At 40.3% G+C, this 26,492-nt stretch overlaps 2 protein-coding genes across 2 annotated transcripts; one reads left to right on the top strand and one right to left on the bottom strand.

Annotated features, from left to right (window-relative positions):
- Positions 1-748: 748 nt before the first annotated feature.
- pxdc1b (PX domain containing 1b) lies at positions 749-10,862 on the bottom strand. The gene is made up of 5 exons (XM_063912917.1): positions 10,194-10,862; positions 4,195-4,286; positions 3,860-3,977; positions 3,662-3,773; positions 749-3,227 (listed from the first exon to the last, which is right to left on the bottom strand). Exons 1-5 carry the CDS (start codon positions 10,447-10,449, stop codon positions 3,104-3,106), a joined length of 702 nt encoding a protein of 233 aa, XP_063768987.1. The 5' UTR covers positions 10,450-10,862; the 3' UTR covers positions 749-3,103.
- A 5,529-nt stretch (positions 10,863-16,391) lies between these two features.
- Positions 16,392-25,715, top strand: prpf4bb (pre-mRNA processing factor 4Bb). The gene is made up of 16 exons (XM_063873900.1): positions 16,392-16,494; positions 17,733-17,811; positions 18,266-19,386; positions 19,680-19,853; positions 20,051-20,209; positions 20,478-20,559; positions 20,706-20,904; positions 21,980-22,053; positions 22,228-22,318; positions 23,023-23,170; positions 23,319-23,456; positions 23,546-23,699; positions 23,796-23,910; positions 23,990-24,141; positions 24,273-24,359; positions 24,476-25,715. The coding sequence occupies exons 1-16, from the start codon at positions 16,436-16,438 to the stop codon at positions 24,677-24,679; spliced, it is 3,036 nt and encodes a 1,011-aa protein (XP_063729970.1). The 5' UTR covers positions 16,392-16,435; the 3' UTR covers positions 24,680-25,715.
- The last annotated feature ends 777 nt before the right edge of the window (positions 25,716-26,492 follow it).

The following is a 26,492-nucleotide window of genomic DNA, read 5'->3' as shown; positions in this document are numbered from 1 at the left end:
GCATGCGCGAGGTTACGCAGACTCACAACAGCTTCAGGCCCCAACGGCTGCATTTTATTTACTGTTCAGCCTAATGTTTCAAAAGTTAAACACAAAAAAACCGTAAAACGGGTTCCGTGTATTTTGTTGGATGGTGTCTGAATCCGGAATAAACATGAAAGCCAAATGAGAATACGTTAATGTCTATTAATAGTTGCTTCTTTTTTAAATTCACGTTATATTTATCAGGCAATTAAACTGCATTTAACTGTATTCGGTTATGAGACTGTCAGTAATAGCGGACACTCCCCACGAGGTGGCGATCTAATACAATTAATACAGGCAACAGGCCAACTTCCTCACTTCCTGTCGGCCAAAGTATCATAAAGTACTGCATTCAAAGTTATATTGAAGTGTTTTCACTAATATATGTGCTTTTAATGTAATATTACTCCTATATCCTCGATTTACAATACCTGGCCCAAGGTTTAGGAATTTAAAGCCTGTCATTATAATATAAAAATATATATATATTTAATATTTTCCAAGAACCATTGACATATTGTGTATAAACTTTCATAAGATGATCATTTGTTTTGTATATAAAAGATGAATCTGTGAAGTTACTGTCAGATATATTATGTGAAATAACTCCCTCAAAAATGTAGAAAAGAAACAAAATGCTAATACAGCTGCCTTGAAACAAATATACAATACAATACTATACAAACACAGTACTTCGACAAATCATCAAGATTGTTTGCGCAAATTATCACATCACAACTTTTATTTTATTGAAAACATATTTTGACACATTTTGAGAATAATGTTTTTTTATTTAATACTGTATGAATTGCTTTAAAGTTATTAACAATTTTACAACATGATCTTCCTATTCCAAAGGTTCTAATTATATCTTCATTGTACTGTTATACGCACAAAAATATCTCACATCACACATCACAAAGAAATGACAAGGCATAGAATGGTTAGCTTCACAGAGAGTACTGGATTTTAATAAATAAATAAACATCCTTGTGTAATTTTATGTTACACTGTTCCCCTTTGGTTGACATGATGGCCATATTGATATGCTTCTTAAATCAGCTGAGTACCATTAGTCATAACATCACAGAGACTTCAGCAGAATTAGAAAGCATTAGTCCAGACTGCAAAGGGTTTAACAGATGTCTTGATAAATATGTTATCTTTAAGATGAAATCATACAGCATTTAATAAACATAATGCGGTTCTTGTAAAGAGAGAAAATTGGTAACAACCATATCAGACATTCCAGTTTATTTCTATTGTATAATCTACACCATTATGTATGCTGGAACTTTTCCACGTAAACATTTTAAATCTAAAGAATATCCACCAACTAAAAATGTCACTCTTGGGAAAAAAGGGAAGACAGCTACAAGAGAGAAACAAAAAGAGAGAACCAAAAAGAAGCATGAAATTGTTTCACCCCGTGAGAAAGAGCTGTACTTTTCTCATGGGGTGAATGGTGGTCATGACTGTGTTACTAAACAGACTCATGTGGAGGACCATCCTGTTGAAGCCCTGTGAGGCAAGTTTGTGAGGGTCGAATGCTTTTTGTATTTAGAGGGGTAAGAGGGAGGACCCAAGCTGTTAGCCCACATTGTTAAGCCACAATGACTTCTGCACTGACAAAACTGTCAAAACAATTCACATAAATTGACTTCCTTACAGCAAACCCTACACAAATATACACTTTTAGTTGCATTAAACACAAATACAATGCTCCACAGTTGTATTAGTCGTTACAAGAACTGAAAGTAACCCATAAAACATACAAAAACAAGATTTTTGATCATTTCACACAACGTTTTCCATCCAAAGCCTTAGTACAGCGTTGTTGTTTGTGTCCTTAAGATAAAGAAAGCACTTGTTCCTCCATTGTAGACTGAGCTGTAGACTCCCACATTCAGAAAAACTGCAGTCAGCTTTCTGACTGAACCCACACACGTCATCTTACAGAACGGGTCACATATGACCTCAATTGACCTATGAAACAAAGCTTTCTTTGCCCTATTTCATCACTCATCACATGGCAACACCAGCAGTGACATGATTCAGTTGTCCAAATAATGGCAACCGCTCTGATAAATCAAATGATTTGTTTATTAGCATAAAATCAGCAACGTTACAAGACACTTTACAAACACATACAAAAATCTAACTTATTATTCAGACAAACCTTCATAAATAATCCTCATAGAAATCCAAAAAGGCAGCAGTTGTAACAAAATATGACAACTAATACTTCTTTTATATTCCTTAAATTACCAGCACATTTTTTAATGCTAAAACAGAAAGGCTGTAGACAAAATGTGAACCTATGAATTATATTATTTTATCTGAATTGGTGGTTAAACTTCAAATGTTTGTATCACTGTAGTCAAGTATTACTTGAACCTCGAAGCACTCTCCAAAGAACTGCATATAACAGCATCTGAACAGAAATCATGTCATTAATTTGAAAATGGTATTCAAACAAACAAACAAAAAAAAGTCTCTAAATGCTGGTGGCATAAACATAGATCATACACAAAGCTAGAAATCAAAGTGCTGGTAGATTCAGCTACATTTTCTAAGTAACAGTGAAATTTCCATTACTGTAAATTTGTCTAAATTTGGTTTATGTGTGGCGATGTCCGCTCAGGTTTCAGTCACACATTCCAAACCACATACAATGATGTATTTTTGGGAATCCTTTTGAAGTGGTCCAGCTGCACATTTTTAAACCTCTCCAGCTGTTTGCATCTGCCTCGGGACTAAAGGACCTCCATTGTTGCTGCCACAGGTTGTGTTACAACACCTGAAGCTGTATAAAGTCAATTCTGTCATGTTGCTTCTTGACACACTCACTACGGCTCTGAATGAGGCACACTGGTGATGTTGCTTAAAGTGGCAAAGACATAGTGGTGCTGTTTCTTCCAATATTTTTTCTGCCAACTCAAAAATCCGCTATGAGAAAGTCTACAGTTGGAAAGGATAAGCAGCATTTACCTGGAGCAGCTATGTGCAGCGTTGCATAGCTCAGGTTCCATTTAAAAGTACATATTCTTCAATGGTCAGATGTCCATCAACAGGTAGTTCATTCCAGGATGTCTGTCTCAAATGGAACCAGATGGTAGTAGGAAAGGTTGGTGACATACGCTTCTGTGTCCTCATCGCACAAGTCTGATTCCATCGGCATAAACTCTGTTCCATCCTCATATCTGGCAAACAAAATAAAAAGATGCATTACTCCAAGGATACGAAATACCTGTAAGTTCATGAAAAGGAATCAAATGTGTTGATTTATTGCCGAGTGTTATTGTCCACATCCACTCATAGAGATTTTATTTGCTAGTTAAGTAGGAATTTCAGATATTTAAGAGTTACGTAAGGCATTGTTTTGCATGAAGCACCAAAAGGAACAAGTTCCTCTTTTTCTTCCTACACACACCCAGGGAAGGAAGAGGTGCACAGACACACTTCCTGTTGAGGGCGGAGGGTCCTAGGTTGGGTCATATTCAAAGACTCCTAGAGTTACACTTAATAAACACTCAAGAGCCAAGATTAATGGAACCAATCTTAGAGAGGAGCCAATATGATAAAGATTGGGGTGAGACACAGACCGAATATTAAAAGGAGGGGTCTTATTACTCACGTATGTTCCACTGAGTCTGTGGATGAGGGTCTTTCTTTTTCTTCGGGGAGACTGTGGTCAAACACAATGGTTTCTGTATTGGCCAGACAGAATCCATTGGACCGCATGATTTCTAAAAAGGCACAGAGAGTTGTTTGAGACATCCTGACATGTCAACAGTGGCTCCATCTTTTTGTAGAAAAAATACGAGATAAATACCTGATATTTTGATTGGACTCTGAAAGCATGGTTGGATTCGGTGGACTTTGTCGTTCCTCAGCACCTGGTCCAGCGGCGATCGCTCAAAGAATGTCAACATCACCTCTGACCTGGCATACTGTGGAGCCAGGATATTAGCATTTTAGCATACAGTTCCAATCGTATTAACGTATCCAATCGATTCATTCCTGATACTGGACACCTCAAAGTGCAGTATCCCACCTATGGTATGGTCACTTGCCAAAGAAAAAAATGTGTATACCATTGATTTACATGTTGTAGTCAATCAGAATTGAGTATTCACCCAAAACCTCAAGGTTAAAGTAGAGACCAACCTTGCATGGCATGTTGATGGCATTCTTCAGTAATCTTTCCACTTCATTCAATTTCTCCTCGATGTCGATGGCCTCTTTGATTTTCACCAGCCCTAAAACGAATAAATATGAATATTTAAAATCTAAAAAAAACTAAAAACTAAAAACTGAAACTAAAAACCTTTAGAATTTGGTGTTATATACAGTTTCAAAAGTATGGTATTTTTTACGTCTAGTGTTTTTTCCAACCCCCGAACGTATCTCACTGCAGCATGAACAATAACTTAAAACAATTACCTGACAAATATAATCAACTCTAAACTATAAAGTCTGCTGTAAAAAAAACAACACACGGTTCCGCATTCTTTTTCAGTGTGATAAAAAATGGCGGCTGCTCTGACCTTTATTGCCACCAGACGGTTATCTGTCCACACAAAAAGCCAGACTGGTCTAATACTATCCTATAGTCTTGAAAAAGGTTGCCCTAAATGTGAGTGAAAAGGCATTAGCCTGTTTAAAACAGTAACCTTTTGAGTGACAATGCCCCTTGATAATTACCCAAAGTGGAATGAGGGAAAAAATAGACTTTTGTATCGTCTTTACAATAAGGAAGCAGTGCGCGTCACGGTCAAACTGTTAGTTTAATTGCACACATTTGTACAATAGCAGACATATAAGAGAGGAAAGTAATAACAGTGCCTACATAACACTAGGAATGCAATTTAAAGGCAGTGGGGAGTGTGAAATCAGCACTTAAAGAAAGGCTGCCGTCCATTTTAGCGGGCAGTCAGCAAAGCAACATCTTTACTGCCTTGCTGACAAAGGGATGTGGTGAGGAGAATAATGATGAAGACTGCAGCCACACTGATGAGTCTCCGTCTGATGTAAGTGGTACAGGAGCGTAGTCACACAGCGGTTAGTGTTACATGGAGGAACTGAGTACGAGAGCCTAAAGCAAGGCTGTGCACAGTCACAGTCTCATCCATCTATAATGGCCAGCAGTGATGACATCATACCCAGGGGGATGTGAAGAGTGATTGGGCAGTTAAACCATCACTAGGAACCAAGTGAGACTCCCACCCAGCCTGAGCCTCAAACCGCCTCCAGATCATGTTCTTTTATCTTTTAAACCTGTTAGTCAGTTTTTCTCTGTAAATGTGACAACTGAAATCAGTAAAAGGCTTATACTGGTGTTGTTTTGTCAAGATTGAGCCATAACAGTAATTCAGTACAATAAAAATAGATATTTCTGTACTGATGCTTTTGACAGTTTCTGAGACATTATCGAATAAGGTAAACATAATTCGTTGCTTTCATCAACCTACAGTATTTTATTGGTAGGAGAAAATCATATGTATAGAAATTCGAAATGACAATTAAAATCCCTTCTTTCCAGACATTTCCCTGGAAATTATAGGAAAACATTACATTTGTTTAATTCATGTTTTTACAGTGCATGCTATTTTGTGCGATGGTTGATTCTCGGGGGTTGATACAGATAATTAAAAGGAGTTAACATCTCAAACGGAAACGAAGCCTGGATGATAACATGACTGCAGGGATTTTAAACCACACCCAGTCACGTCAGCTGTTCCCCATAAACGGATTGGAAAGTCTATGTCCTGCCATTTAGTGTACTAATGTTTCCAATCAAGTGCACATTATTTATTATTAAGGGCAGGCTCACAGCACTCCGGGGTGCACATAGAAACAGGGAAGGGAGAGTTAGGGACTGATTACCATCCACATAAGTGCTCTCATTCCCCTAAAAAGCTGTTTTCTCCTCCATAACATACTCACATGCTTGTTTATAGATAGGGATGTCCAGAGGAACATGTCCAAAGAAGAAGCTTGTCTTGGACTAAGAACATATTAGCAGATGGTTCCGAAGATATTACTTTATTTTGACCCTAAAATGCAGTCAACAGCCACATATGAATTCATAAATACTACTGTAAATATATATAATTTAAAAAAAGGAAATTCATGGACAAGCAGGGTGTGTGGAGTGCTAAGATATTCTGTGACTGTTTCACGTGCAAAAGAGAAGTATGAGCGTTTTTTTTTGCCACAGCTTGGTGTTGGTTGAGCAAGATTAAATTGTGATAACCACAGTGGATCTGGTGTGTGTAGCTGCAACTTGGCGTTGTTCTTCTCTCTCTATGGTCAATGTTCTTGAGGAATGGAGATGTTAACAGCAAATTAACACATACCTGCTACCATCAGAACAAGAAAAATGATCTTAATCAGCTCAAATATTTGAAAATGTTGAGAAGATAATACTTGTTACTCTGCCTTCCTAACACCCAAACTATAGTCATGATAAAACCTTGCAGTTAGATGGAATGTTTCATGGTTTGTGTAATCTTGGAGAGGTTAACGTGTGTTGCATCCATGAACTAAAGTGTACGAAAAGGCACAAAACCTGTATGCGTATACAAGCAGGAGGGCGGCCTAAAATGCAGTCAATCTTGACACCAAAATTGCAGCGCACCACTGAACTGACAGTGACACCCCTCCTACTGCGCCTTTCCTCCCACTGAGGCACCAAACAGGAACAGGCAAGGGAAACAAAAAACAAATTCTTCTTTAGCATTTGATATGTTCATTACAGGCTAGCGTTCAAAGAAACTAACAGAGAATGCAGCTCTGTTTTTTCCTGCTAAGGTCCCTAAGTGTATTTCCTTCAATTTCCTGTCAAATTGTCTATTTCCTGCATGAGCTTTCTCCTGGCTACAGTTTCCTTCTTTCTGAGAATATTCATTCAGCCCCCAGTCTTATTGGTTATGGCCTTCACTCTTAGTTATCTTATGTTTAGGAGATTAGCAGTCTTCATGTGCCTTGTGCAACAAGTTCGTAAAATATATTGATAACAGTAACTACATAGAGACATTTTCGTGTATGTGCCCGCCTAGTTCTGTGACAGCATGCCATGTTGATAAGCCACTTCACCTATTAGCTGAAATAACACAGTAGATGTAGAGGCACAACAGGAACTTGACTGTCGAACACATTATCTAAGCAGTCATCCGATGTTGTAAGCACCAGCTATTCACAGCTATCCTCTGCATGGATCTGATAAGCACAAGTCAGCAGCCGAAGGTTTTATCATCCAACCGCTAACTCTCCGCTGTTTCGTCAACGTGTTATTTCTAGAGGCTCAGTGAACAAGCAGAGGACATCCAACCTCAATCATCCATGTGCATGAGGAGGTCCGGTTATGTAGCATGCATTTCTTTTGTTCGGTGTGTGGAACTACCAGAGTTTCAATGTGTGCATTGCTACCTAGTGCACGATATTGACTTAAGGACATTGTACTGACCATATACTGACAGTAAAATCAATGCTATTCTGCAACGACTATGTCCAAAAACCTTACATTAAAAAGTGCTTCTTCCCTTACTTTAGTCAACCAATATTACACATTTAAAGGTAAGGGTTAAAGAAGAAAATTGATACCGTTGATCCACATTTCAGTAAAGCAGGACATACATGTTTTGTTATGTACCGGCAGAGCCAGGCTTGGTTCTGACACCTGTTTTCCAGCCTTTGTTTAGCCTTCATTTTTATTTAACAAATGTAAGTGCGGTATCTATTTTCTCATCTTACCCTTAGTAGCAAGAAAGCAGATATATTTATTTCCAAAGTTGTTATACTATAACACAGATTAAATGGTCAGTTCTAACAATTCAATGATTATGTCAACAAGGAAGGAAAATATTGTGTATATAGTACAAAAAAACATGATTGAATGATATGTAAATCAGCGCTACTAAGCATCCAAGAGCCAACTATTAAATATTTATTATGTAGGGATTAGTGAACGAGTCTAAAAGGAAGTGATTTCGGACAGAGTAACGTGATTCTTCGACGGAATCTGTCTCACAAGGAATGTGAGCAATCACTTCCTGTCTGTGTTCACTCCAGGGTCACATGTAAGGTAAGTGTTATGGGGCCTTTGCAGACCAGAGGGACCAAATATGGGAAGTCCACTCCTCTCTCCCTCTCTCTCGTCATGACATCAGTCTGAGATCTCTGCACGCCTGCCTTGTTGCTTAGACGCAGCACAGAAACATGAAAACATGAGCAGAGCCAGAAACTGGAGCAAAGTGGACTGAGAAAGGCCAGAGCTACACTTATTTTCAGACCAAGTGACAATTTATAGGGGATGCAAATGAAATATTGAACAGAGGTAGGAATTAAGGAAAGGCCATTAGAGGAATGGTATTATCCCTGTGACTTGCTATCCATCCATAAAATTGTAAAGCCAGCTTGAAGGAACACTTATGTCTCTTTCAGTGCGGATGTCACAGCTCCATTTATCTATCAGCTGTAATTAGGGAAGAAAGGGTGACAGAGAGTAAAAAAAAAAGAAGTTAAAAAAGTGAGTCAGTAGGTCTAAAAAGTCTCTTCCCTAAATGCACTGCAGACTGCACCGGCAGCAAGAGAGCAGATAGCTGTCAACAAGCTATTTCAAAGCACAGGCAGGAAGCGGAGCGTTCCAGTCGCCACTAAAGGGATGTTTCCTAAATGTTTGTAGACAATCAGTGCGAAGAGACAAAAGAGAAGTGCCAAGGAACAGGAACCAGTCTGGAGCTCTGCCACACCTTTTGGCAGTGCCACAGTGCCATAGTGTCAGATATCCAGATCCTTAGGGCCAAAGGTTTGGGCTAAATAAGGCAAAAGACTGCCCTCTAAAAAGCCCTGAAGCATTGCTGTAGGAGATGTCACAGCGCCTTTTTATAAATAAATAATTTTCCACCTGTCAATCAATTTATTTTTCATGGATGGTTAATGATGACTAATAAAGAGGTTTCATCCTCCGATTCTTCTATCTATCTATCTATCTATCTATCTATCTATGATACTGAATGTTTTACCATGTTCAAAGTAATACAGCTTTTGAAGTTGTTTGAAAAATGAATCAGCCATCTTAACTTAATAATGAATTCCAAAAGCATTTTGACAAATACAAACTGAATGTTTCTATCACATAAGGGGAAAAAAAGTGCAACTCTAAAATGTCAACTCTTTCCGGACTGCCACAAGAACCATTCACTCACAGCTGGGAATTGTAGCCCTGGTAATTCCTCTGTAAAGCTCAAAGTTCTCCCTGTGTTCGTTTGGGTTCACTCCCACAGCAGAGATGTGTGTTACACATAAGAAGAGATCTGCAATATCTTTGATCAATGCACCACTGATGTTGGTTACTAGGCGTCAGATAATAGCTGCTGAAACATCCCAGCAACATTCATTCTTCCTAAATAGTTGTCATGTATGCAGAGAGCAACTTAACATGGAAGTCAGTGTTGGTTCTTTTGGCATTCTCCCATAGGATTCCAACGTTTAAGCCACAAATCAGTGAAAGCAGCCTTTTAGCTCATGCATATTGACAAGGATTAGATCATTGCTCTCAGTTTGTTTGTCTTGTGGTCTCAGGGCCGTGTGATCAGTCTCCTAATGTGACACCCAAAAGTGGACTTTGTTAAATATTAACCTGTCCAAGCAAAAGCATGTAAGCCTAAACTATGATGCGCTTCATTTTGGATTAGCTCCAAACACTTATTGATTATATTGACAAATTGTTTTCCTCCTTTTATTTTGCTGGCCTAAACATATCATTGAAATCATCAAATATATCCTAAGGACACAGGCAAGTAGGAAGGTTCATTTGTAACAAAGAATGATTTCAGTGATGAGCTATCGATCTGATAGTAATAATAAAAATAATGAATTATACTAATTAATACAAAAAATCATTATATGTAAGTATTTAATAAAGCACATCTGTCAAATAGGCAATTCTTGCTTCTCATTTGAACTTTGCTGTTGAATAGTGTGAGCAATTGAGGGGGCCCTCTACTGCGCATTTGGCCCCCCAATGTAAGGATACGCCCCTGATTCGAATTTAACCATTAAAAAGTGAACTAGTAGTTACATTATTTCTGATGCAATGTTACTGTTTTATATGTTTATATATCACCATTCCCAGTCAACTGTCCCATTCCCATCAGACCAACCTTCTATGAGCGGAGACTTGGAGAGGTCTCTTCTGTCCTCAGGAAAGGACTCCACCAGTCTCTTAAACAGCCGCCCCAGATCGGAATAACTCCGATGCAAGTATAAAATGTTCCTGTCAGACCACTCTGTCCTTATCTCGTAGAACTCCTCTTCCTCTCCCCGCTGGCTGATGATCAGTCGGCGGATCCCGTTGACCCAACAGTCTCGGACAAACATGTTGACCAGCGACGTGCCTTCAAACACAGCCGATGCCATTCCACAGACGTCAGTCCAGCATGCTGGGGCGGGCCGGGGGACAGCACACCGAGGGCAGAAGGAGTCGATGCAACCAGAAGATTTGCAAATAAAGAAATTCAGCAAAGAAGAAGTAAAGACAACTTCGGTAACTTTTCGGTCCGCGCGCACTGACAGCTGTTGTGTGTTTACGCAGGAGTGGGAGGATGATCTTCTCAGCCCATCACAGGCAAACGTGGCATGATCTGAAAAAATAGACTTTTGTCATAGATACCGCCCCCACAATATTGATTTGTCCATCGGTCCCACAACACTTTTGGTATAGGTCGAAAAGATACCCCAAAAAAAAAGTCCAAGGAAGATTTCTCAGAGTTTAAAGTGCAGCTCCCTCCTCCAGTCTGCAGTTAGTTTCCTAAATCCAGAGCATGTCCCTTCACTCTGTCTGGGTAAGCTTTTCTTTCAGTTTCCTCCCCTCTCCTTCCTCCCTCCTTCCTTCCTCCCTCCTTGACAACAGGGTATTATTATGCAAAGAATGCAAAGGGCTGCAAAGACAACACTGTCAATCTGTATAGGATAAATAGCTTATTTAGCTCTTTTCTTTTAACAGCACAGTTTTGTCTTTTTGGATGTGATGCCATTTGCCACGTCTTTCCACAAATCAGCAATGTTGAAATGATATGTTTGAAAAGACCACAGGAAAATAACATTAACACCTCAAATCCAAGCAGCTTTTGTGCCAGCGTAAACATTTGCCTATGCAATATTCTCCATTTCTGATCATAACTCAAGTATCTTTGCAAAATACCATGTAGTTTAAACAATAGCTAGAGCAAGTAGCCTATTATTTGTCCTAGAAAAGATTATATCAGCCTTGCTCCATTGCACTCTTCAGTAAGAGCGTTAGAGGAAGTCATGGTTAAGTCAAGTAATAACGATTCAGCATCAATAAAGTGTGTTGAAACAGTTCTGGTAAACACAATTCATAACAATACAGTCCAGGAAATAGCATGTTCATTGAAAGTAAAAGCAAGCTGAATAATACTAATTAGTGGACAGACACAAATGCATAGGTCTGTACAGAAAACTGATACTGTTGAGATCTGAAAACGCAATTTAGCTATAATGTGCACATAACATTTTACGAGACCCAGCTTGGGGTGGCTTCTAAAGTCTAGATCCATGGCTCCTTGGAGCTCGCAATTGGTCCTTTGTGGGTTTTTCAGTCTTGTTATGGCAAATGTGAAGACAAGATAATATTTCAATTTGCAAAATTGTCCAAAGAGGTGTCCTTCACATGCGATAGTTTCATATTCAGCTGTTCAAGTCCTTGTTGCGCTGCAGTGAGGGGGAATATGGGATGGTGACATGGGAAAACAGATGGCCAGCAGGGAGATATATAAATTATATAGGAAATATTCAGAAAATGTTGACTCAGAGAAAGACTCATGCTTCTCTATGTTGTCTCAGTATTTCATTGTACTTTTCAGTTTTACCGTTTTAGCAATAAGTTGTCAAGAAATGTGAACTACTAATGGAAAGTCTGCTTTAACAGTAAAAGTGTAATTAAATATAATGATTTAAGTCATCCTAATAATATTCTAATAGCAGCTTGTTGAATGCCACTGTTATATACTGGTGAGTGGTAATTAAATCGTATAAATAAATAAACTAATTCTTGCTTTTAGAAAATAATATTTGAGTAAAATATGTGTCACTTAAGCTAATCCAACAGCCATTTGGAAGAAGTTAAATGAATCAGATTCCCTCATTTAAATGACTTAAATACATATATTTTTAAAACATTAAGAAGGTAGTGGAGCCTCAGTGTTTGTTTGCAGAATGGAATCATATTACATAAAACTCCTCTGCTCTGTCCGCACACTATCCTGTATCATTACGATAGCAGAAATTATACAGTCGCAAGGAAATTACTATGATGCGCTATAATAATAAAGTAGCTGTTGTTGAAAAGTTATGTGGTGGTTGAAATGTGAGATGCAGTTTTAGGAAAACCTTTATTAAGGTTTTCGCTGGTAGAGAATAGACCAATCATTAAAAGATATTGAGGTACAAGTTTGGGGTTGAGTGACTTCAACCTTAGTGGACAGTTTTGAAGGTGGGAGCAGGCCTCTCCAACTAGCCTCTCAGAGAATATCAGACATGATTAATGCATGTCTTGTAAATGACTTTCTTACAAAAGTACAAAGCAATTTCTTACAAACACTGTTGTTCAATGTTCTGGAGAAATGGAGATGTATGATGTCTGCTGCAAATTTCCTTTTAAGTACAAATGATTGTGTTACACAGAGAAACTGCCACAGTGAAAACCCCTTCTCCCCCTGTGGAATAGAAGTATCTGTCTGTTTTGAACCAGGCTTCAATATGTGGTGTAGCCACATGTACAGCATCAGCACATTCTGTTTCAATACCTCATTCCAGTGTAATTCCTGTGAAAGAGTAAACCTTAAATGGAAAAATATACTCTACCCACTCATCCTTAAATGCTTTCTCTTGCAGAATTCTAAAACCATTCGTCTCTCGTTACAATTTGAGGCTTTAACTCTGCGGTGGAAATAAAGAGAGCAAAAGGAACTGTTGAGCTTTGGTTTGTTGCACGAGAAACTGATGTGTCTGCACATAGAGGAAAGTTTGTGTATTAAACAAAACGAAGAAATCCTCCAAATTAAGGCTGCCTCTGCACTTTTAATAAACCTATTTAGGATTAGAAATGGGTTTGGATAAGAAGTGACACTGTATTTAGCAAAAGGATTAATTTAGGATTAAGAATTGTATATGATTAAATGAGGCAGTCATGTCATAATGGTTAGGAGTTTTAGTCTACAGTTTACAACAGAGACATTGCAACATTTAAGAAATAAAGGAAACGTTTTTAGTTTTGGATTATGTGCATTCACTTTCATCCATTTAATAAATACAAAACTGGACAACCCTTGCAAATGTTATCAGTAAATTAAATAGCTGTTATCAGTTGTCATATGTAGCTTTCTTATTCTTCAAAGGAGGCAAAACGTGCAAACTTCACATTATTGTGACTTGACTTAAGGTCAAATGTGTATTTCTGAACTTGCTGTGAGGTCTATAGTACAGCCTATGGTTTTTGTTTACCTTGTTACCTAGGTGGTTGGCCTGCAACATAGTTAAATGCCATGTTATCACTGTATTATTTTTCAGTTTACACCCATGTTTAATTGTGCTGTTGAGAAGAGGAAGATGAGGGCTTCTACAACTCCTGTATACTTGGTCAGCCACACCCTAGACCTGCAGTGATGTCTCCAATCAAGCACTTAATGATGGCCCAGCCTTCCTAAAATTGAAAGAACCTCTGCAGATTCATACATTAAAATCTCCTGTGATGACAACAGAGAGACTTTGCTCCGATTGCTTACAAGCCATGCATAACGAGGAAGCAGGTTTATTCTTTCCTTGGAGCAAGCATAAATTTCAAGCTCTGACAAGGCCATATGCTTTTGTCGTACTCCCAAACCTTTATCTTTGCAATTGTAAATGATATCACAGCCCCTGTTCTTTTAGAAATCAAACATCAGAGGCTCTTAAAGCAAAACTGTTCAGAAAGGAAGAGAAAAGAAATAAAAACATAAAAATGGCCACATCTGTCATGGAACAAAGAACATCTGCGCTGATGGTAAAAGGCGTTCTGTTTTCACTGAGAGGCATTGTGAGCTGTGACAGAGCTTCACTCCGAGGAAGTCATTCTGAGCCATAACTCTGTCCTTGTCCGCACCAGCAGACAAAACCCAATAAAGAGTGCAGGAGCTGGGGTTAGTGAACTGCCAGAGAGTTTTTAACAGGCTGTATAATGGACTGTGGTTGTCTTCACCAAGCATCTGTTGGACCTCGTGCTTTATGGTATCATCCTTATTGTGTCTCCAGTGAAGCTTGGAGAGCAGAGGCCCCAAGAGTCAAGGCAGAGTGAACGTCTGCTTGCTTTATTTCCTCTCTATGGAGATCCAAGCTCCAGTCATAAATCACATCAGTGTGTGTGTGTGTGTGTGTGTGTGTGTGTGTGTGTGTGTGTGTGTGTGTGTGTGTGTGTGTGTGTGTGTGTGTGTGTGTGTGTGTGTGTGTGTGTGTGTGTGTGTGTGTGTGTGTGTGTGTGTGTGTAGGTGTGTGTGATCTTGTTCCAACATTTTGGTCATGCTAAACAATGCTTACGGTAAATTAATTTACATCCCATGGAATTACTCAGATAATTTGTGTATTGTACGCATTTAACCAAAACCTTGGCCTTATATGCAAGGGATATACTTCCTTATGGAAATATAGTTTTGTGAATTCTAATCTTTCATCACAATTAGTCTGTAAAGAACGATTCAGCAATGAAAACAAAAGACCATATAGCAACAAACTAACATTCCCAAGCTTCATCTTTACAAACTGGTCATGTAACGTTGTAAATCATACAGTGTATGACACACAGTCAGGTCTACAGTGTCTTCAGCAGCACACAACATTAAACACATACTGTATATGTCCCTGATTTACTGTGCACAGGGGGGCTGAGGTCTCAACTAATGGAATATTTAATGTATCCATGACCGACACTTTAATCTGCGGTGAGACCTCCAGCTTGCAACTTTACCGTATAAATCTGAGATACACTGTACAGCCCAGATTGTGAGTTACAGTATTTAGACCCTCTGTGTATACACATAGACCTGCTCAAGCTAAAAAAAATCAGTCCCAGTTGAGTTTTTCATAATCGGCTTTAAAATTGGTATCCTAATCAAAGGAAACTATTTCTAGTCTAGCCTATACAAAGCAAGATGTCATTAAAACACATCATGATAACACCTGCAGGACTGTTGTCTGCCAAAAGCACTTGTCCCATCTGCCAGGATGTCAACATTAATGCTGTTTTATCTACATGCCTCCATTACTTTCACACAGCTGTGAATAAGCAACCGCAGGTGCCTCACAATAACACAATTTACTGCTTCATATAAAGCTGTCAAGTGTGGATAATAACCCTCTCCTTGATGCTCCTGCATCCTTGAATGTCATGTGATTTTGCAGAGCTGAGTTAGAAGTAACTGCTCAGTTCTCCCAACTTGTGTGTCAGTGTAGTGTGTTGGATCTGTAATATCATGTTTTATATACAAATATTTATGTTTACTTATTCTTCATGTTTTACAATATTTCTTACCATATACAGTTACAGAACAGTCTGTAAATAATACCTCAGAATGTATATCTGCTGTTACAATGCTTATAGAAAATGAAAACTATAGGGCACATTCAGGGGCACCACCCCCACATGCACCATACAGTGCACCAGAGGCCCTCAAACCACATGATACACTAATTGACTTCCAGGACCATCCTGTGTTACGAGCAAACAACCTCCCAGAGCAGCCTTTTTTTCAGGCTGTCTAAAAAATTGCACCCAAGGCTGCTGGTTCAGTCTTAACACTGTACAACACTGCAGGCTTGGAGAGACACTGTGAACATTCAAGATCTGAACACATTGGTGTTATAGGATGTGTTTTTTAATTATAATGCCTAACATCTCTTTTCTTTTAACCTGTGAATCAAATTTCTTCTGGCCAATGACATTTCCAAATGGATTATTTTTAAAACGAATTGCTAAAAAAAATTATCCAATTTGGTTAATACAAAACACGTGATAGCAAACATATTGCACTCTTCATTATTACCCATGCAGGTCCTGTTGACTCACTCTCCTGTACTTTCTGAACACAGTTGATACTTTTGGGCAAGTTATGTCATCTGCAAGCTTCTTTATTAAAACCTTCTGATGTCTAAATTATAATAATGTTTAAAACATAATGGTCTGACATTTTAAGTTATCCAAACATGCGCCCTGGTGGTCAACAGGCACATTTCAGTGCATTCATCCTAATTGTAGTGCACCGCCAGCACAATAGAGGGCACAATAGTATTTGTATATGAATGTACTTTCTTGTTCAAAATAACCGAAGAAAAAAAGGCCCCTCTGTTGAGGAAAATGGCCGACGTTGAGATGGACATCGCGTCCACAATAATGAATAATGGCAACGAACACGTGTAAGTCATTTAATTTAATATAAGACGTTTGTGTTAATAAAGTGCAAGTGCCTACCCCGTCTAACATCAAAAGGGAATTGTTCTGTAAGTTTTAGCTGCGGGGGATAACAGTACAGCTTCACGTTGTTGCCGGGGCTAACGTTAGCTAAATCGCTCACCGACGACTGGCTAACGTTCTTAGCCAACTAGCTAATGTTCTTTAGCTCACCTAGCTTTTAAGTTTTGCTAAACGCATAACATATAGAAGTGTACATCATCAGCGTCTTTGTGTATTTATGTCCAAAATATGTTCCTATTAGACCTTATGTGGTTAAACACTGGTATTTGGTCCCATGCATCAATCCTTCAACGTAAGTTGCTAACTCTAACTTCGCTAGTAACGGTTAGCGTATCGGTGCTAATGAGTGGACAGGGTCTTGGCGGTTGTGTTGGTGGGAATAGTGAAAGAGTAAAGTGTGCATGGTTACAAATACGTTTTTTCGGCTCCATAATATGCAGATATATTACTAAAACGTGTGACTATTCATATAAGCGTTTCTGCATAGTGTTTTTTTTTTGTTTGTTTTTTGCGGTTTTGCTCTTAATTCGGCACATTACGTAATCATGGTTTAGACTACTCGTCTGGTGCTCACGTTGATTTCAAAGCTTACCTCTGACTGATGGGTTGAATGTTATTCTAAAATGACTGCAAAGCTATACGTTTATTTTTGTAAAATTGGCGCAATTTCTGTCAATTATTGCTTGAAGTGGACAGCAGTTCCTATAGTGTTTTGAGAAATAAATTCAATTCAAACAAAACAACTAATATGATTAGTATTTATTTTATTATATGTATTATAAGTGGAAATTCTGAAGAAGATTATAATGAAACGAGTCGATTTCACACCAGTACATACAGTTTCAGTGATCACAAAGACTGTGGTGACCTGGTTGCCAAAGGTTACCAGTGTTGGAGGAGACACAACAACATAAAGCCTCTGTACTACTAAGCTCTATGCCCGGTGCAAGTCTACATCTGGGGGTCATTATCAGTTGATGAACTGATTATTATTTTCAGTATCTGATTATCTTGATGTAGAGTCAGTTTTGTCATGGCCGATACCTGATCCCGCTTTATAAGATCCGGATTCTCTTTTGACTGGGTGTTTTATAAAATGGTTGTCAATAATCATGTTTGGATAGTCATTTCAGCAATACTGTGTATTTGTGTGTGCTCAATAAATTGTTCTCTTATACAGAAAGCCAGATGTGGAGAGCCAGGAAAGAAGTGGAAATGAGGACAGCGGAGATGTGTCTGAAGAAGAGGAGGAGGAAGAGGTAGGGGTGGACAAGAACAAGACCTAAATAACATCAGTGGTATGACGCCATGATTCTGATAAACATTCTAGCTTACATTTATTTTGAAAACACGTTTAACTCAAGCATCTAAATGTATTTGGTTTCAAACTATATTGGCAGTGGTACTTGAAGTCTGCACCATTTAAGATCAATTAGTGTCAGTCATATGCTAGACCTTGTGGCCACAGAAAGAACAGATAAATATAAAATAAATGTAATTACAATTTTAGTTTTCCCCTTAGTTAATTTGTATTCTACTGGCCAAAGGCACCATTATGTCATAACATCATTACAAACAAGCCCAAAATAATATGCTAACTTATCTAACCATATACATTTGAAGACTAAAGCTAACAGCAGATCTATTCATTTAAATAATGGGATGATCTAAATCTTGAAAAAAATGTCAAGCTGAAATGTTGTCTCATCCTAGGAGGAAGCAGAGACTAATGGTGAGAAGACAGAAGAGGCGTCTAAACATCACAGCAGCAGCGGCGGTAAACACAAGAGGAAAAAACACAAGCATCGTAGTAAGCACAAAAAACACAAGCATGCCTCTGACGAGGACAAGGACCGTAAACGCAAGCATCGTCACAAACACAGGAAACACAAACGCAAAGAGGGCTCTTCTCCCTCTGCTGCCGCCGCTGCCGCCCTGTTTGCTGCCGGCCACAGGAAAGTTGAATCCTCACCCTCCTCTGGAAATCCAAGTCTGGATGACAGGGCCTTGCTGGAGGACTTGGAAAAACAGAGGGCCATGATCAAAGCTGAGCTGGACAGCCAGTTGATGGAGGGAAAGGTCCAGTCGGGCATGGGTCTGATCCTTCAGGGTTATAATTCTGGATCTGAAGAGGATGGAGAAGGCAGGATGAGAAATGGAGAACAGCGTCAAAGGGGCAGCTCAGGAAAAACCACATCTCCCAGAGGGGGAAAAGGTGGGAAATCTAGACGGGACTCAACAGAGGCCAGTAAGTCCGCCACCAAGCGCCGTAGTCGCAGTAAGTCTGCAGACAGGCTAGGGCAGGCCAAGGAGTCAAAGCAGGACAAGGCGACCAAACCCCCCAAGGACACTGCTGGTAAAGACAGAGGCCGCGGCAGAAGCAGGTCAAAAGACAGAAAGCATTCGGACAGCACTGATATATCCAAGGATAGAACAAGGAAGTCCAACTCAGGCACCCGCACTGATAAACGTTCCTCTCCACCGCGGGACGAGAGACCAAACCAGGAGAGAGCAAGAGGGCGGTCCAGATCACGAGAACGACCGGGGCGCTCAGACGCTGACAGGGACAAACGGCCCGCCAAGTCCCCATCCAAAGACGCTTCCTCTGGGAAAGAAAACCGCTCCCCTCATAGACGAGGGCCCCACAGCCCAATGAGGAAACGCAGTGCTTCCCCTCGCAACAGAGATGCCCACCATCCCGCAGCTAGTGCCTCTGACAGGACATCCAAACAGAGCCAGTCTCCATCCAGAATAAGGTCCCCCCCCCGGAGACCCCGCAGCCGCTCACCAGACCCCAGGAGGAGGGAAGCTGACAGACAAGACTCACCAATGAGGTTGTTTTTTAACTTTTGCAACTTCTAATAGTAATATAGGTTGACTGTCACATGAGTGTTTAATGCCACACAAATGGTTATTACATCTAATGAATTCTTAAAGATGAACAGGGATCAAGTATTGGACAAAAACATCAGGATAAAAGGAATGCTTAAACCTTATTTTTACTTTTTTGTGACCAACTTTTTACTTTTTCCAGTCACCTTCAAAAGATAACACTTACAGATGTAAATACAGAAAAAGTCTAGAATGTGCGGTTGAGCTCATCTCTCCCCTCCCCTGATGTTTACAGGAAGCGCCCTCGGCCAGATGCAGGGCCAGGCAGAGATCGTTCACGGGAGAACAGCCCCAGAGGAGTAGCTCGGCGCAGGATGAGTCGCTCACCTCTAAGACGGAGGTCCATGTCACCACGACGACGCTCCCGCTCCTCCCCTCGCAGAAGGAGCAGGTCTCCACTGGCACACAGGTGGATGGAACTTTGTATTCACACTTCGATTCAGTTTCGGACCTTTTCTGATTCTTAGATGTTTCTCTCTCAACTGGAATTTGTAGTTTTGCAGTGAGCAAGTAGAACGTTATTTACTAATGTTATGGGCAGACCTTTTTCAGGTTGAATAATAACAAGGTAATAAACTTTCACACCTTCACATCCATGCCTTGCAGGCCAGGGGACAGGGACCGGTATGGAAGACTCAGACAGTACCGACGCTCAATGTCCCGCGACCGGGACAGGAGAAGAAGACGCACCAGAGACGAAGACAAGTTCAAGGGCAGCCTGTCTGAGGGCATGAAGGTCGACCAGGAGTCCTCAGAGGAAGAAGTGTGAGTGAAACAGGATTGTTACCTTTCTGATTGTTACCTTTCTGTTTCTTTGAGTTGAAATGCGAGGTGGAAATGTATAGAAGCAGTGAATGAAGTTTCAGTTTATGTTATGCATTGTGCTGATCTGCCATTTACAATCAACTCAAAGTTAATTATATACAGTGCTCCATGAGTTCTACCTAGCTGACTAATATTAGATCACCTACATTGGCCCTGATAAGGACATAAGATTGTGCATATCTATAATCCTGACCGTTTTTGTTTGCAGTTTGGAGGACTTTGATGGAGAGGAGGTAGATGAAGAAGCTCTCATTGAACAGCGCCGCCAGCAGCGCTTGGCCATCGTCCAGGTCTGTTTAATTCTGATCCAACCCTCCTGTTAAATAAGTCCTATAAATCAGTCTGATGTTGGTGAAAAAGCTGAAAATAAACACCATTAATTGGACCGTGCTTACTGTGTTTGAGATGTTTTCTCATGGTCGCTCAATGTTTACAGAAATACAAGGTTGTGAATGAGGACACCATGGCATCGGAGCCAAGCAGCCCTCAGAGCAGCACACGCAGCCGTTCCCCGTCCCCCGACGACATCTTGGAGCGAGTGGCTGCAGACGTCAAGGAGTACGAGCGGGAGAACCTGAACACCTTCGAGGCCAGCATCAAAGCCAAGCACAACCTCATCGCCCAGGAGAAAGACGGTAAGGTCTTGCCACATGATCGTTTCTGTCGGCAAACAAGGCCAACTGAATGAACAACTCTGCGGTAAACTGCAGGTCTCAACATGCAATTAATATCTCTAAAAGTATAAGGGGAGGTCGGTGGTGCATTGTATATTATCTACTGGATATATGCACAGGAAGTTTTCAGATTTATGTTAACGGTGGCATTGACAGGTCAACCTTCGCTCCAGCACCTCATCACCATTCAAGAACATGTTCCTCCACACCTGCTGGTCAGAAGTGTGATCACACTAGAGGGCATCAATCATGTATGGCTAAAAATCTTGGAAAGAGGAATAGGTCAATCACAAAAGTAACCTGATATATGCCATCTGTGGCAGAACAGGGTTAGCTTGACCCTGGTAACTACAGTTTATTGCAATCTCCCCTCCTTCCAGCCTCACCCATCACTTAAACCTTTTGAAATGTAGCTGTAGTAAAGAGGCGCACGTCTGCATCCGCTCCCCTTCATCCCTGAAGTGCACAATCTTCCCTGAACATGGAGATCAGAACCCGGAACAGCTAAAAGCTCCATCAGGGACAGCAATCACTGTGAATAGTGTCCTCTCAGTTCTCTGGCTTTGATTTTTATAGTAAGCAAATGGCATTTTTTGCAATGCCATTTCCCAAGTTCAATCATGGTCACTTCAGAAAGTCGAGATCACATTTTTGCCCTGCCTTTTTAAATTCAATGAACCAAAAAGGACATTAATGTTTGCACTTCGGAACAGTTCTGTGCCCTATATTACACGGTGATGACTTAGACGGACTAAAGAATGATGGTCCATACAAAACAGAAATGGCTTTATTTGTGTTAGTAAATGCAGAGTTGTGTGATGCAGGGATTTTAATTTTGTTTCTTTCTGTCGTGTTCATTCAGTTGCTGGCTTGTAATCCAAAGCGTGGGTGTCTCTGCCACCTGCAGCATGTTTTGATCTCTGCAGAGTATGTGAATCAAATACATGTTCCAGATATTCTGTTTTACAACATGCTGGATTACTTGAAGCTCATCCTGTTGTTGTTGTTGTTGTTTTATTGTTTTTGTTCGTTTCAGGAGCAAACCCAAAGAAGCCTTCAGCGCCCGACATGTTTACAGAGTCAGATGACATGTTTGCTGCTGACTTTGATGTGAGTATTTTGCGTTAGGGTTTAGGAAAGTCAAATTTAGCAGCACATCTGAGCATTACTCTTCTCTTCTGCCGTTTGTTATCTTTGGATGTTTCAGTAGAGAATAAGGACACACTGATAGAGTCTCGGCAACTGTTACAAGCCACTGACCTCGTTTCTTTTGTGTTTCTGCAGAGTGCCAGGATGAGAGCGGCAGGTGTAGGGAAGGACTTCAAAGAGAACCCCAACCTCAGGGACAACTGGACTGATGCTGAGGGTTACTACCGTGAGTGCTGCCTCGCTGTACCTTAGCAACCTCACATAAACACTGCTTCCTTTCAAAGCCTGTCCATACGGTGGTTACATGGCCTCAGGCGCATGCATCTACATGTTATTTTATAAACGTTATGCCTCACCTTTTAAACAAGAATGCCTATTCAGATACTATCTATCCATATTATTTTCCACTTTCACTCAGTTAATTTCCCCAGAGCGTCAGTCCTGAGCATTACTTCCAATCAGGCATTCCTCTTTTGAAATGTAGCTCCTTTAAATGCTAGGTTTTTTACATAATGCCACAGGTAAAGGTCAAGAAAAGGAAAAAGGAAGCAACCCAAAATGTTAATAGAAAACTATTCTTATTTTGTTAACAGAAAACCAGGAAAGTAGCATGCCTTATTTTCTCATAGTATAACATCTGTGACTCTGTTGATAGAGTAAAAAACTAACATTTTGAAGACCTGATCAAATGGAAGTTTAATTTGATGCTGTAATGACATAGTGATATTTCATCTGGACTTTCTGTATTTTTGCCACACAGTTTATTATAGAGTCAATGTGAGAGCTGATGTTGAACTTCCCAAACTCTGAGAAAAAACGCTTACAGCCTTTCCATAATGAACCAAAAATGTTCCTCGTGAAGCACACGTGTTCAGTGGAGCATCAGCCTTTCTGCTATTGACAACTTTGTGAATTGTGTTGCTTTTTTAGGGGTGAATATTGGGGAGACACTAGACAAGCGCTATGATGTTTACGGCTACACTGGCCAGGGAGTATTCAGCAACGTGATCCGAGCCAGAGACACTGCCAGGGCCGGCCAGGAGGTGGCAGTCAAGATCATCAGAAACAATGAGCTCATGTGAGTCATGCCTCTTTTCTATATGACTAAAAATGTTTCTATGAATGTAAAATGTATATTCCCAAACATGTTAAGACAATAGAAATACACTGTACTATTGGTGTTGATTGAATTTGTATCAATGAACAACTTTTCTTCTGCTTAACAGGCAGAAGACCGGGTTGAAGGAGTTAGAATTCCTCAAGAAGCTGAACGATGCTGATCCTGATGACAAATTCCACTGCCTCCGCCTCTTCAGGCACTTCTACCACAAGCAGCATCTTTGTCTGGTATTTGAGCCTCTCAGGTACTGACAAAAGGAACACCTTCCTTCTCATTATTTCAGCTCCATTGCTGGTGATCTTATTTAATTTCCTGTTCTGTTCTCTTCTGCAGTATGAATTTGCGAGAGGTGTTGAAGAAATACGGTAAAGACGTCGGGCTCCACATCAAGGCTGTGCGCTCCTACAGCCAGCAGCTTTTCTTGGCCCTCAAGCTGCTCAAACGATGCAACATACTCCATGCTGACATCAAGCCAGACAATATCCTGGTATGGTTTTAAACCCCATTCTTTAAAAACGAATTAGTAAAGGTAATTGGACGAGGAAAATTACATTATTTTATGAGTTCATTTTTTCCCTTAAAGGTGAATGAGTCAAAGACCATTTTGAAGCTATGTGATTTTGGTTCTGCATCACATGTTGCTGACAATGACATCACACCGTACCTGGTCAGCAGATTCTACAGAGCTCCAGAAATCAGTGAGTTGCATTATTTTGTACCTCACCATTAATGAGTTGCATCTGGACCTGGCTCACGGTTTTCTTTTCTCCTACTCAGTCATAGGAAAGCCGTACGACTATGGGATTGACATGTGGTCTGTTGGCTGTACTTTACATGAGCTTTACACTGGCAAAATCCTGTTTCCTGGATCCTCCAACAACCACATGATCAAACTAGCTATGGACCTCAAAGGCAAGATGCCCAACAAGGTAAAATGACATCATAGGACTTCACTTCCTTCAGCTATTGTTTCATGTTCCTAGGTGAAGTGGGTCGCGTTGCGTTTCCATGCGGTGTTCCAGAGGTTGGCTGATGCAATATTGTGCTTTTCTCTCCTCAGATGATCCGTAAAGGCTTGTTCAAAGACCAGCACTTCGATCAGAATTTAAACTTCCTGTACATTGAAGTAGACAAAGTGACAGAAAGGGTAAGGACTTTCCTACATCTTCTCCAGCACACTTTCAGCTGATGAATACGTTCAGACCCCAGTTTTTATTGTTGATCTGACTTGACACCTTTCTCATTCCTCTGTTCCTCTACCAGGAGAAGGTGACGGTGATGAGCACCATCAACCCCACCAAAGACCTGCTGGTAGACATGATAGGACACCAGCGACTGCCTGAGGACCAGAGGAAGAAAGTGATGCTGCTGAAGGACCTGCTGGATAGCACCCTGATGCTGGACCCAGCCAAACGCATCAGCATCAACCAGGCCCTGCAGCACCCGTTTATTCAGGAGAAGATCTGACACCTGAACGCCACACAGTCCCAGAGCAGCCACAGAACCGACCACTAAAGCCCGCTCTGACAGAAAGTCTACAGCGAAACAGCCAACCCACTGACTTTTATTCAGAATGTCATGGCTTTCTGTTCTTCCTCAACTCTATTTTGGTTAAGAATTCATCATTTTTGTTTTATTGTAAATAGATTATGAAATGGTAGCCATTCTTGAAGACATTCATTTTCGTGATACATCTTTGTAAACTCCCACCCCACCCCCCCCATACCCGGCAATGCAGTTATGGACTTTTTTTTTATTTAACTGGCATTGCAGTGACAGATGTTTAAAAGACAAATATAATTCCTGTACATACTGTATGTCTATTGCATTAACAATCTCAAGCAGCAGACGGTTGAGTTTTGTCGTAGTTGCAGATGACTAAATACATTGATTCTTTTTATAACAATTCTCATTGTGAGGCGACGCATGCTTTTGAATGTGCACCCTTTGTGCTCTAGATTTTTGTGGTGCAGGCCCGTAAATGCTCTGTATACAGCATCAGTGTCCCAATTGTGACAGAAAACACCCCCCACACCCCTAACCAAGTCTTCAGGCCTTGAGGTCTGAGCTGAAGGAATAGATACATATTATGTACTCCTTGAAAAAGAGTTTCTTTGTTTTTGTTGTCGAAGCAGCTAGTTGTTGTTTTTCTGTTGCTGGACATTTCCATGTTTTTTACCTTCCTCCCCCTCCAGCACTCTGGCTAGGCCCTGGCTCTTAAGGCTCTCACATTCAAGTGCCTCCGGTATGAGCCTAGTGTGTTAAAACACCCAACAAACACTGGCAAATTGAAGCCACACCTGTGACCCTCCTCTCCCGCTGTTGTGTATATAGTCCATAGTTTCTGTCGGTTCATGTGTGATTGATTTGTTTTTTTTTCTTCCATTCAGTGGTTATAAAAACAATCTTGTGATTTCAATAAAGAATAGTTGTGGGAACGCTGCTGACGGAGCACCTTCAGTATAACTTTTTTAGTAATAAAATGTTTCCTATTGTATACAAACCACCTTTCTTCATTTCACACCTAATATGATCCCACGATGTCTTGTACATCCTGTTTGTCATAAGTGCGATTCCTAGAAAGTATTTAGAAGTGTCGGCTAAGAAGCAAAACAGGACCGTGTACTGATTTCACGACTGGATGTCCAAAAATTGCCTTTTTTATCCTTGTAGCTCGGTAAGTGATGTATAAAAAACATCCAGAGTTAAATGATATTGCTGCAGCCTCAGAGCATCGGAAGTACAAAAAATGGTCTTTCTTGTATCCTAGGTATCCATCTCTGCAGTGGAAAGTCTAAAGGTGCCCTTCACATCAGTCACATGATTGCACATTGAGGTGAGCTGCTGAAAAGCATAATGGGAGACTCTTTGCAAAGATTTGCTTTTTCCTCCATCTGAAAAGTTAGGTAATGGTGTAAGAGCTCTTTGCATGCACAAAGCGAATTGAAAGGACTTCAGATACGGGATGATGGGCTATGAGCCTGGAGATACATGTGGGCTGCAGCGGTGTAACCTCTTGTAAAGCTGTCCGTGTGAATAAGCAGGAGTACTAAAACCCGCTGGCTTTAATCTGAGCACAGAGACAAGGTATTCAGATGTGAAAGTGTAACCAAATAAGGTATTTATAATCGCACATTTATGAGGAAAATCAAACACTGCATATCTCAGCCCTTACGATGCAGTTGTAATTTCTTGACGTGATCAGAAGAGGGCATCAGAAGCTGTAGATATTCTCCAGCACTGATGGTGAATGATCTTGAAACTATTTGTAATGACAGGT

The sequence above is a fragment of the Eleginops maclovinus genome, chromosome 21, assembly GCF_036324505.1.
Source record: "Eleginops maclovinus isolate JMC-PN-2008 ecotype Puerto Natales chromosome 21, JC_Emac_rtc_rv5, whole genome shotgun sequence".
Lineage (NCBI taxonomy): Eukaryota > Metazoa > Chordata > Actinopteri > Perciformes > Eleginopidae > Eleginops > Eleginops maclovinus.
This window is presented reverse-complemented; position numbering and strand designations above follow the sequence as displayed.